General features: G+C 42.2%; 1 protein-coding gene across 1 annotated transcript in view; it reads right to left on the bottom strand.

The window, feature by feature from the left end:
- Positions 1-13739, bottom strand: part of vps37d (VPS37D subunit of ESCRT-I) — a 33997-nt gene that overhangs the window by 7215 nt on the left and 13043 nt on the right. The window contains exon 3 of the mRNA XM_047607128.1: positions 5972-6054. Within this exon, the coding sequence (XP_047463084.1) occupies positions 5972-6054 (83 nt within the window). The remainder of the gene's footprint in view (positions 1-5971; positions 6055-13739) is intronic.

Genomic DNA, 13739 nt, shown 5'->3' with positions numbered 1-13739 from the left:
TTAACAATGATATTAAACTGATGTTTATTAACCTTAAATAGTTAAATTGGCAGCTTCACTTAATAATTGATGTAATTAATTATGTTTATCCATCCACAACCCAAAGGTCTCTCGTTCAGTACACAAATCATGTGACTTGCCCTTTGCTCTCCTAGTCTGGACGATCCTTTTCTTTTTTCGCCCACTATGTTTCTTTTAGCTAATGACAGTTTGACAGCGATTCAATCAGCACCAGTCAACACATTCAGTCATCTGTAAGTTCCTACATTTTTGTAATTACAACTATTTTCCTTGGCTTTGTGTCACTACACCCTGTTCTTCAGATTAATTCTGCTTGTTTTGTTTGTAAAGGCTTTTTTTTTTACACCCCCAGAGTTATCAAGAGATAGAAGAAAATCAGTCTCTACTCTTTTAAAAGAATCTGTTAAATCCTAAAAACCCTGCTTGTTGCTTCTGGGTTCAATGGTTAACCTCCGCCCTGGCAAAATCAGAAAATCCTCACATTTGAGCGAATCTATCAAAAGAGCATCCGTCTATTAGCTGATTCTGCTCTAAATGGTGACCAGAGAAACCCGATTTCTCCCGGCGACCTGGTTTTTCCAGACTGTTGCGGCATGCTAAGGCCGACCTCCCGTCTAACGCAATACATTAAGGAGTTAGAAAACTTGTTCTCTTGACACGAGTCAAACTAGCTGCTAATGAGGGGAGATATTTTTAAAAAGAAGACTGGAAGTGAGTGGAGTTATCAGCACAAGCACTCACTGCCCCGAGCTCACTACCTAAGTCTCCAGAAACAGGTCATGAATAATCACTTTTAAAAAAATATATTCTGTATTTGGCAACTGTGGTTTTCAGCACACGCACACACACACCTGAAGCAGAAGGGGATTATTTTCATCAGCTGACTGATATCCAAACGGTCACACTTGGGTTTTCATGAAGGCTGTTGACACTGAGGGTTTAAATTATAGAGCAAATATTAAAGCGGATGTTTGCTGTAATGTAAATTCTCTCGGTCTCTGATTGGCGGAGTTTCCTGTTTATTACACTTCCTCCGCCGTGACGTGTGAGCTTCCACATCTGGCATGGACGGTAAATAAAAAAAGGCTTCTAGTCCTAAACAACATGATACGTAAATTAAAAATGAGGTGAAGAGACTTGGCTTTCACTAACAAAGAGTGACAGAGCGTCATTAATTAACAAATCCTTCAGCAAACAACTAGTAACTGTCGCTGATGAAGGTGATTTATGTACGTGAATGAAAAATATAGCAAATATTTCTCCATATGTCCTGGTTTTATTTGCCTTATATGACAATAAATATAATTTATGGTTTGGGATTTAAATATGACAAATTAGACAGCAACAACTGTGTGGTCATTTTTTGTCAGTTTGATTAGATTAAATGTTTTATTTGAGATTAGATGTTGTGATTTAACATCTTAGTTTTTATTGGCTAAATAAAATCCATATTTGCGGTTAATCAGATCTTTTTGAGGCCTTTTAGACCAACACACGTCCCCGTCTGGCCGCCATCCGACCACTTTCAAACTTTCGGTCGAGATTTTGGTTAACAACTCAAGCCGCTGTGTTTTCTCAGTTCAGCTCATATCTGTACACATCAAATAAAACAAGGTCGGTTTGGAGGCCGACAGCAGATTTTATCTGTTTTGTTTCCTCCTCCAGATGCTCCAGCCTGTGTTTGTTCATGTTGGTACCTGATGAGGAATCTTCCAGTTAAGGGAGCATGTTTGACTTAAGGCAACAGGAGTAGAAGCTGTTGCACGGAGTCTTAAATAACCTTCGATCTGTGTTTCACACAACAGACAAGAAAAATAGACACATTTTTTATTTTTTTTATTTTTTTTTTTTTTTAAATGGTGCAATACCTTATTTTTCCATTTTTGCTGAAGAATTACCACGAAAATCTAAATAGTTTTCCAGTGAATCAACACAGACTGACGTTACTGAATTTATTCAAGTCTCCAAAAATCACAGCGCTTCGATTAAAATTGAGTGTGTTTATCTGTTTGTTTAACAGATAAAACGTGACTAAAGCCTCTGAGCTGTTTGAAATGTTTACTAATGCGTCTGTACCGAGGTGTTTTCTAAGCGCTCATTCAGAGGGGGCTGCTTGGTCTTCTCCGGCTGTTGCTCTAATCAATCAGTGGGCCGATCTACGGACTGAGTCATGGGGGTATTGATCGGAGCCGTGTGGGGTGGGGGAGGTTTGCTGTGTGGATCAATCCCAGCCCGGAGCAGCGGTGTGCGTTTCAGCCGTGAATAAGAAAAACACGGCCGCTTATCAACGTCCTCCAGTCGAATGTGATGGACTATTGTATTGTACAGCTTTAGCTTTCTGTATGTACTGGATACCATAATAATGATGGCTTCATCCAAACAAGAACCTTCATCAAGTCCAGTAAGAGTTTTACGTTTCAAACATAGCGTGGCTGCCCTTGGCCTTTAACAGCATCCCATGAATATATGTATATCATGAAATGAACTGTTATATTTGTTACTCATCCACAGGAAAGCCCCTTTAGCCTCCTACCCTGAGTGGGTGCGAGGCTCTATGGGTTTGATGTGGGAAGGTGATTGAGACTTAATGCAAACCGCTGCAGCTTAGCATCAAAAAACCGAACTGAAGCAGTTAAATGTTCTCATCCTCAAGAGATATTTGACTGTGTCTGTAGCTACTGGCTGAATTTGGCTGTTTTAGGTATAAAACAAATTAATGCTTCCTGCAGATTTGTATGGGATTAGTTTAATCATAGGACCTCTATAATAATAATAATTATAATAATAATAATGATAATATACAGGTTTATTATAGCTTTAATTATAAACATAAAAGGACGAGGACATGCACAGATCAAGACTGGAGAAATGTGGTGCGTAATTTGTCGTGTCATTTTTAATTTACAAATAACAGGCACAGCCAACTCACACGGGATTTAGATCACAGACGAGCGGCCTACTTGCACAGGACCATGACCTACCACATTTCTCGTAAAACAGAGCTCCTGTAATAAAACGAAATCCGGGACGAATCAGCGAATCAACAGCGTGTTTTTTATTATTTTAAAGGGTTTTGTTTCACTGGCTGCTTTTTTTTTTCCTGCCTCTTTTCACTTATGAATTATGAAGGCTTATAAATCAAAGTCAGGACAAATGTTAGGGTGCGGAGTCGAGATGTCGCCGAGCAGCATGCAGACGCTTTCACAAAAAAAATGTTCAAAACCATCATTTAGATTTGGATTTTATTTAGTGCCAGGTAGTTTCTAAATTCTACCAAAGGATCGATGCAGTCCTGACAGTCTATATTTTCATTATTAACCCAAAAGTGACAATGCAAAGTAACTAAAGCTGCGTAGGTATAATATAACATGTATGATATTACATCTGACGTGACCAGGAGTGAAGCAAAACACAGCAGAGACATCATAACCGTGGAGAATAACTCTGATTCAAACACAAAGCTTATTTATCTGGAGCAAATGTGCCAGCGGGTAGAAGGGTTGTTTAATTTCTAAATCACCCGACATCTCTAGATAATACCAGTCCTGCTCAAAAAAGGGCTTTCAATTAGAAAAGTAATTTATTACCATCAAATAGAGGCATAACAGGCCAAGAAATAAAAAAAAGAAAGGTGAGTCTATCTTTGAAGAGTTTACTATCTAACTTGCATCTGTTGTTCAAAGTGCACTCGTCTTTAATGTTTAGAGAGCAGCTCGATCGACGAGCCGAGGTTCGTCGCGCTGATAAGCGGAGTTAATTTAGAAAGCTAACGTGCGCTCCGGCGTCTGCAGCTCTTTTCATGTCGCGCCGCATCGACTCAAAACAACGCGGTTTCATTTCAGCTCGTATCTCGTCAACAAACACAGCCCGTGAAAAAAAAAAAAAAAAAAAAATCCTCAAAAGGGGACAGAGACGGAAAAAGTTCTCCGAGAGATAACGTCAAAAGAGGAACAATGTGTGTTAAAATGTATGGGTGGATTTAATCAGCGCACAGAGTTTACTATTCATCATAAATTTACCAGAACAGTGAAGAATAGATGTGGACGTGTGTGTGTGTGTGCGCTGCCTAGTTTTGCCATGTCAGTACATGTATGGCAGAGTGGGACAACACAGGCCTACAGGCAGGAGTCGGTGAGCTCATGCAGGTGAATGCGTTCGTATACGAGAACGCTCCGGCGATGACCTCAGCGCAGGCGTCTCTTCACAGCTTGCATTATCAATCATCTGTGGCTGCGTTTCCATTACAGCGCAGCAGCGTTTGACTGGATTATGCTGATGTGTTCATCTGACTGTCAGTATCTGTGGTTGTGTTGATGTTTCCATGTGATACGTTTTTGATAAAGTATCCGTGTTCACACCTGGCATTAACATGAGTCTCCACATGCGTCACAAACAGCACTTGAGATGCGGCGTCAGTTTTGCACTCGGTCAGTAAACAAACATCATTTGAAGTAGAAACTATAAACAGCTGTTTTCCTGTGTGTCCGTCATGACATGGGGAGACGATGCATATTTTGGAACAAGCTGTGGAGTCTCTTTTTTAGTCACTGAAATCACACGTTAGGTTAGTTTAGGTTAGGTTAGTATTTATTTACTTAACCCTGAGTGGACGATATTTATTTTAGAGACCCTTTCAAACGAAACCAAAGAATCTCTGGTGACGAAGGTGAATAAAGACACAGGTGATTATCGAGGAAACATGTAAACTAACTTCACTCCTCATATATCAAAATCAAACAGTGTATTTATATCAAATAACTGAATTTGTTAATTTTTCCTTAATAATTTATTATTTTTTATTTGTTAGCAGCTACACAGACAGAATGTTTTTAAAGGCTTTTATTACTAATGAACAGACATCACTTGGAGTGGTTAGCTCAGCTTCGCATAAGTCATGGAAATGAAGTAAAACTCTGTAACCTACCAACACCTCATATTATAACAATTAAATAATATACAAGGGGATCATACATTATAAAAGTGTAACCTGGTCTGGGCCTGCCCAACATTCAGGACTGGTTATAAAACAAAAGTGGTTTAAAATTGTAACAACTCCTCTTTGAGCCTCTGGTGCAACATCTACGAGGTGCAGCTGGGGCAGAAATGACAAAAACCTGGCTCAAATCAGACCCCTCCATCTACAGACAATTTATAAAAAAAAACGTCGCACTGGAAAGAATCACATTCTCCACGAGGTTTCAGTAAAACTAATTTGGAGAAACCTGGGAGAAATGAAAGTTGTGTAATTCGCCTTAAATGAAAAGACAATAAAACAATGCATCGCTAAGTTCAAGTATCGTTGGAACATTTTGTGATTTCGAATGAGGAGAAATAAATAAATAAATCTGCAACTTGTCTTTTTATTGTGCTGATATGTTAAACTCAGTGAGGCCAACAACTGTCTGACAACTGTAGGTTTGCATTCACTGCATAGACATTTTCATTTATCTCGAAAACACGAAGGCCGATATTTCCACAAATCGTCATTAGAGTGAAGTTCTGACCAGATTTCTTTCCCTTTCACTTAATTCATTTTATTAGATTATTATTGGGGTCGTTTATCTTTACGTCGGCAGCCTCTAAAGTGCGCTAAATCTAAGACGCTGTAGCCTCCTCGTCGCCTCTTCACCAAACCGAACGCGAGTCTTTAGGACGGAATTTCAGGACTCGGCGACGCTGAAAACTAAAACGTATGCAGCTTGTGTTAGAATCTGAGCGCTGAACTGACAGCACACGTGCATGAACAGGCCTCTCTGCTGCCGCTGTGGCGAGCTGGGTTAAGTTGCTGTCACATGTATGTATAGTACGTGGCTTTGTAGATCAGATTGCAGAGAAAGTGGGTGGGCTGGCAGCTTGTCTCCAGGCTTTTTAAGAATCCACAACAGCGTTGCCCAACTGATAAAAAAGCCGTGTGCGATCCTCGGCAAGAAATAAAAAAAAGTTGTTTTACCTCTGACAGCTCCTCGGCGCGCGCCACCTCTTCCTGCAGGAGGTTCTGCGCCGTCTGCAGGTTGTGTTTCTGGACGTGGGGCCCTGCGACGACAAAAAAGAAACATCACAGATGAATGCGGAGGACGACGTATGACTTCACCGGAGCTGGAGGAGAGATCCAGAAACCGAGAAACCACAGCAGAGAAAATTATTTTCCGAATCACAAAGAGCCTCGAGGGTATGTGCTGACGACGAGACGCGGGCGATGGGGTGGACAGTTTTTTGGCTGGAAAAAAAAAAAAAAAAAAAACGGGGAAACGAGGGGACTGCGAATATTCAACGCGGAGCTATTTTGGGAAGCTGTTTGCTTTGACCACAAGACTAAAATCCAGTCTCATTTTTGCCATCTCCTCACATTACCATTCACAGATGTAGATTTTCTGCAGTTCGCCACGAGTAAATACGCAAAAAGTTGTGACATAAAAGCGCAGACATCTCTGTTTAGGCTGCGCTGAAAACACGCACGCAGACAAAATATTTGAATCATTTACGGAGATGCGACGAAACACGTGGGGGGTGGAGGGGGGGCCTCGAACGGAGAGAGATCGGACAGCAGCTCACGAACCTACAACAGCGGCATCAAATAATATCATCAGAATCTGCCACAAACGATTCAGACCAGCGCACACAGACATCACCGCAGGAGGAGAAAACGGAGACGTGACGCGTGACGGCGATGTGTTGTGACAACGTGATGCATCATCAAACCGTGATGCTGATTAGTCCTGAACGCAGGCATGAATTTTTTACGTCCTGTTAAGTGTTATTATTATTATTATTGAAACATATTAAATCCTGGGTCATATTTTAATGGTTACCAACGTTAATAGAACATCTTCAATAACTTAAAAGCTTAAAGTTGTGCAACGACATGGAAGAAATCCTCAGAAGCTTAAAGTTAATTTAAAAATATTGTGTTTTTGGGGATATTTAATAAGGACACACTGGTTTATCCAGGTCATTATTGTCTCTCCCTTTATTTTCTAATAATCAGGAAAATAAGCAGTAGTTAATTATTTAAGTTTGGCTCAGTGATTTGTACAGATTACCAACACAAAGTAGAAAACCCGCATTAAACGGAGTCAAAAGACATAAGATAATCCTTTATTTATCCCACTATGTCCTTGTTAATGAGGAAGAGAGTGGCCTCAATGATATAAATATCCTCTAAAGCAGCGGCGTCAAACTCATTTTAGTTCAGAGGCCACATGCAGCCCAACTGGATCTCAAGCGGGCTGGACCAGTAACATAATAACATAATTACCTATAAATAACTACAACTCCAGACTTTCCCTTTGTTTCAGTGCAAAGAAGAAAGGATGAAATGAAAATGTTTGAGGGCACTTTACCATCTGCTGTTCAGTTCTTAGTCTCTGGTTTCTGTTAAGTCCACGTCTCTGAGTGGACAAGTAGTGGTGAGTTAGTAATAGAGGATCATTTTATTGAAAAATTACAGTTAATGTTTTCTATGTCATTATCGCACTTTCTTCTCTTCTTACTCCTCGTCCACTCTTCCTTCTTCCATTCTTCCTCCTCCCCTTCTTTTTACTAATTCTCCTTTTCCTCTTCCACTCCTCCTCCTCTTTTCCATCCTTCTCCTCCTTCTCATTTCCTCCCCCTTTTTATCTTCTTCCTAATTTTTCCTTCTCCTTTTCCTACCCTTCATCCTTCCTCATCCTCTGCTTTTTCACCACTTCTTTCTCCTCCCTCTTCTTCATCTTCCTCCTTCTCATCATCCTCCTCGCTCCCTCTTCCATGTTCTCCTCATCCTCTGCTTTCTTTTCTTCTTCTCCTCCTTAATCTTCCATGTTTTCTATCCCATTCTTCTTCTCCTCTTGTACTCCTCGTCCTCTTTTCTATCCATCTCCTTCATTCTCCTCCTCTCCTCTTTTTTCCTTTTTCTATCTCCTTTTTCTACTCTTCACCCTTCCTCATCCACCACACCTTCTCCTCCTCCTCCTCTTTAATCGTCCTTGTTTTCTCCCCTCCCCCTTCTTCTTCCTCCTCCTCCCTTTCCTTCTTCTTTTCCTCTTCCACTCCTCCTTCTCTTCATTCTTCTCCTCTAGCTCCTCCTCCGTACTGTCCTGCTCCCCATCATCCCCTTCGTGTCGGGTCACATGTCTGATCCCCCCCGCTCTGATGTACGCGGCGTCTCGTGCACTCGGGTGTTTAAACTTCTGCCGTAGCGTGAAAACAAAATAAAAGCTGCCCTCGCTGCCAGAAACGGACACGTCCTGCCCCGATAAATATGCATGCGGCGCCGTTCTCTCACGCCCACGCAGCATGTGTCCACCTCCCGGGGAATCGTGCTCGGTCATCGCCGCGGACGGGCTTGACCCGGCTGACTGCGAAGTGTGTCTTGTCCCTCGGAGAGACGCTGTGACAGCCACGCTCAACCCCAACCCCGCACAAGTCAAAGCCGGTTCAGCCGAGAACTGAGGGGCAAACAAAGGTCACAATAATCTCTCTAATAACGCTAAGCCCCCCCCCCCCCTCCCTCCCCGAGGGAAAATATCTACCCCCAACTGAGACGGACAAGAGAGAAAATGGACAATGTTAGAAAGATGCTGCTCTCCCAGTTAAGACGCTCCCTGCTTCGCGTGTTCTGCAGTCGAGTCACTCACTTAGAGCTTTACGGGGGATAAATTCATGTCGAAAATTACAAAAACACACACACGCGCCTCTCATCCTTCCTTTGTTTCCTACTGCACCGCCACCTCAGCATTAATAATCCATAGTCTGCATGTCACGCTTGTGGCTTTCGTGGTGCGAACATCCACTCCGCTGCATGCATTAAGGAGCGGCCCCGTTCCTGACCCCACGCTACAGATGTGAGTAGCATGGGAGAGTAATGAGAGGCGACAGCCAGGCAAACAAATACTCTCGGAGCAGCTGCATGTGACCTAAATTCTGGGAGTTGATGGGCGGAGCTGGACCTGGAGGGCGCGCGGCGCCGCGCTAACAAGTAAATGGTGTCGATGACGGAGTCACACGTTTGTCTGGGAGCAGATATGAGACGATGAGGAGGCGGCGGCTCCGCCACCGGCTGCGCCGCTGCGCGACTTTCCTAAACTCGACTTACTGGTACTTGTTCTTGTAGTAATGTATGGATGAATATCTTGAGAATAAATGGCGATAGGACAGAGATGAGCTGTTCCATCGTGTAACGTCACATCGCAGGAGTGAAACATGTGATTGCAGCTCAGTTTAGATCAAATTTAAATTCAGAGCTGTGATGTGACCTCTGACCCCGAACCATGCGGATAAGCAGAGGCAAACGTTCTCGAGCAGAAACGGACAAAGAGAAGGGTCTCTTGAACCGAAAGATTAGCTTCAAAGCTTCGCCAGGTGATTTCCTCAACAGGAACCAAGGTCTTTGCAGCTGTAAACCAAGTGTGCATCTAGCCCAGTCTCAGACACCACTTCCTTCCCCTCGTCAAAGCCAGACAATGCTGGGGAGTTCATCATGCAGATGCAGCCTATTGTTTGAGCGTGCAGTACGTCTGAGATTATTCTTAATGGTACTCGTCATTTGTTTTGGATTGTTGCAATGAATATGACACACGTTTGCTTAAAGAAAGTATAACTGTCCACTCCAGCGTTGATAACAAATAATTTAAGGGGGAAAAAAATTATAATGTGTGATTAATTGCATCTGCAATCTACCTAGTTACCATGTGCAGCTAAGTCATCCCCACTAACCTTCGTATTAATCTTTAATGTTAAGCTTCCTCGGTTCTCTTGTCTACTAGCATCAGTTTCTTTTTGTTTTAGGCAAATCTATTCAATATTCTATTCAAAACCTAATCTTTCTTTTAATCTCTTTTTTTTTTTAGCAGTTAAACACATTTACAAAAACTGCATAAACGCGGGCCATGAAAAAAAACAATTATTGACACCACGAACACGTCAGCTCACATTTCATCAGCCTCCTTTTACCGATCACCTTTTTCGGCGTCGAGAAGCTTCAAGTCCTGCTTCTGATCTGTTCTCGTCTTATCTTCCCCCCTCTTTCTGAGACATCTCTGGTCTTGTTCTAACATCCAGACTCAAACACTGAAAGGTGGCAGCGTCTTGGCTGTCACGGCTCACAGACTTGGAATGACTCGCCTGAGGTTGCATGAGGGCAACAAAGGCTGCATCTCGTCTTAAACCGCCTGACAAAACCAAACAGAAAACCTCTTCAATGTCGTCTCAGCGACGTCTTTATAATGTGTCAGAGTCGTGACGATGATGTCTAACCGTATCACTCTGGTTTCGCTCTATGAAAGCATTACTTATTTTTTAATTTGGAAACTAATTTAGCACCTCTTGCTGCTCCTCATTCAATCTTCATAACATGCTAGAAGAACAAGGTGAAGGGTTTATCCTCTGGGGGATAATGAATATTCAAAGCAAGAGTCGTACAGAAACGAGACCGTTTGTCTGGAAACGATTCTGACTCGATGAAGCAGAACTTCAGGAAGTCGAAACTCTTCTGAATCATCTTCAGGGCGCAGACCCATGAAAAACCACCTCCTGATGTTAAGCGGTCACTTCACATGTGACTAGTACTTGACATCTGTCCTGTGAACTTCTGTCTGTGTCATCCACTGAGGGGTAAAACAAGGGACGGTCTGAAAGGCGACAGAAGCGACACTTTCTAAAAGACGTATATTAACGTAGCATAGTTTTAGCCATGATGCTAATTTGTTGATCAATTTAAAAAAAACAAAAAACAAAAATAAAACCAGATATTTGTCACTTATTAATTTGCAAAAATATATTTTGTTATCTCATTTATTTGGGCAAACATTTCAGATTCTTAATATTCTGTAATAGTAAACACTCTCTGCGTTGAGTTGATCAAATATAAAGATTTGTTGTTGTTTTTTTCCATGAACGTTAACCAAATGTTAACTATTGTGTGGCAAATATGGCAACAGCACTTTGAAAGTAAATGTTCTGAAAAATGGTGCAATTCCAGCACTTTTACAAAACACAGTCAGCAGTTTAGTAACGAAAAGAATAATTAGTTGCAGCTTCAACTTTACTTTTATGTGGTCTGAGGAGGTTATAATGGTAGATAGATATTCCTTCTAACGGAGGTAGGTTATTTTTTTTTTTTTCCACTTCAGGATTAACTGCACCACTGGCCCAGTTCTCATATTTCAGTGTCACAGCTCCGGCTGTACATTAGGCAGAGATATATATTTCAGATATCGCATCGTTGGGCTCATTAAAAAGCCGAAGAGCCGCAGCAAAAGAAAAACAGATCGACTGTCAGGGGGTGATAGCCCTCGAGCCTCGGCTACACAGAAGCTCAGGTTTTAGAGTCAGCATTAATATCCTCCGCGCTGATGTGAGATGATGTGGAGTCAAAACCTACATGGTGCTGTTACCGGACTGCTGCTCCGGGAACGCTGATCGATGTGACAGTTACCGAGAACACACTGGGGGGCAGAGCACCAACCTCTCAGCGAACAGCTGATGTCAACATGTTAATGGAGCCTGCAGAGGCAAGCGGCCACGGATTCACCTGGCTCAAATTAGAGAAAGAGGCTGAACTCGTTGCACTTGAGAGGTAATTTATATTTCTGTCAAAGTGAATGTATTTTCCGGTTGCTTATTTTTTAGTAATGTCTGGGGTTGGTTTTGTTTTTGACAGTCTGTTTTCTGGGGGGTAAACTCTCAGTGTTAATTTGTCCGGTGTAGGTGCTAGTGTGCCGGAGTTCCCCTTGGGACTTTATGGGCTTAGGCCATGTTTTTTTTTTTTTTTTAACTCTGTGTATGGATGATGTAATCGTGTGTCTTTTCCACACGTGTTCAGCTTTTAATCTCTTTGGCTTTTATTTAAATTTATTTTCACTCTACAACACCGCACCTTACACGATCAATACACCCACATGTACATGGGTGATGTCACTGACTTACTTCATACCTGTGTTTCTTTAGTTGGTTTTGTTTTACTTGAACACATTTTTCATGTGTGTAAAACCGTGTGTAAAGCCCTGTCAGGCCCTTTCGGGCTGGGTCACGACAGAAGCGACGCATAAAAATGTCGCTAGTGTGTAAACAGAGATAGCAGCTTTCCAGTTGAAAAGAAAACACGACAACCACTCGATCTGTGCGCACTCAACGTTCAGGCTGGGATATCCTCGTTCAATTTAGTTCCATGTTAATTTAGAGGTTTTTCAGTTTCAAAACGATTCTATCATTGGTTCCAAAGAGTATTTCCTCTAGTTTCACATCTAGCATACGTCTTCAAGTCAGAGCTTCAACCAGGCTTTTAGATGTCATTCACACATGCACTAATCTCACTGCCTGATCTTGCGAGTTGAAGACACACACACACAGAAAAAGCCCCAATATCTCATTGAATTTCATTTTATAGTCTCTTGTCGCTACATTGCTTCAAAGTATTAGCAAGTTATTTTATTAAAACAATGAACTTTTCTCTATCAAGATTAATTTTGCCATTTCTTGCACAACTGATTCCGTCACTTTTAGCGTGTACAAAAGAACACAACACTAAGTGCGCCTTCGAGGAGAGAGCTGTTGAAGGCGTGCACTGTTACCCCCACCGGGGTAAGACTCAACACATTAACTCAACCAAAGTGAAAAGGTCCCTACTTTAACTGCACATGGACACGAGCAGAGAACTCCGTGTCCCGTCTAGCAGCTCTGCTGTTCTGGTTAATGTGTGTGGAAATTGCTCGAAAACAGCAAATGCGCTTCAAACATCACACGTTGGAGTTTTTTGGTTGAACACACGGCCTCGCAAATCTGCAGCAAGAGTCAGATTCGCCCTTTTAAACAATAGAGACGTGATGATGAGGAGTGCTCTCATGACCTGACATTATTTTTGTCGTGATGCCACATAATGCGAAGTGCGATAAGATTACTGTAAAGGTGTTTGGGTTTGCTTTTGCAAACAGCATTTGCATGTGATATAATCACGATAAGCTTGGTTGTGTTATTGCACCGTGCTCTGGTGCATCGCTATTCAAATCTGAGGTTTTACAATTTATCTTTGCTTTTCCTGCCACCTCATGATCGCTGCAGATATTTAACGACCCGAAGCAGAAGCTTTTCGCTGAGCGGAGAACGGACGCAGATCAGCGCAGATAGATTTACTGATCACGTTAATTGTTTGCACTAATTGTATCGCGTCTAGTTGTTCGGATTTCTTTATTGGGCTGGGTTTTATTCACATTTTAGGCATAATCTGGTTAAACCTTTAAAAGGTCGTGCAGAAACACACCGTTACTTCCATCAGTCGTGTCTTCGCGTCCATGTGGGACACGTTACACGGTTTTATAAAATGTCACCTTCAAGCCTGTAATTTACTTAAAAGTGCAGACGCACAGACATTAAAGGCCTAAAGGCAACAAAGGCCGACTGTGTTGCTGTCTGCGCTTTGACTGAAAGGTTGCACTTGAACACAACGTAAAGACTTCAGCCAACGGCCAGGTAGCACGTTAAAGGAAATAACTCCTCACACTCTCAAACTACCACACAGAGCTGACCTGTCCCGATCATGTTGTTAAAATACTTGTATACGTTCAGATGAGAGGAAAATGATACGACAGAGGAGCCTTCTGTGTGTTCTGGCTCTTTTTGTGCACAGGTTCCCTTACGGTGTGTTCACACCACGAGCGACAAAGGCTGCAACTCCGTCAGAGACGCCGGCGACACGGCTGCTGAATCTCCGTCGGAAGCGCCCGAGCTTTTGGCGACGTCCATTC

This window comes from Mugil cephalus, chromosome 15 (genome assembly GCF_022458985.1).
Source record: "Mugil cephalus isolate CIBA_MC_2020 chromosome 15, CIBA_Mcephalus_1.1, whole genome shotgun sequence".
Taxonomy (NCBI): domain Eukaryota; kingdom Metazoa; phylum Chordata; class Actinopteri; order Mugiliformes; family Mugilidae; genus Mugil; species Mugil cephalus.
This window is presented reverse-complemented; position numbering and strand designations above follow the sequence as displayed.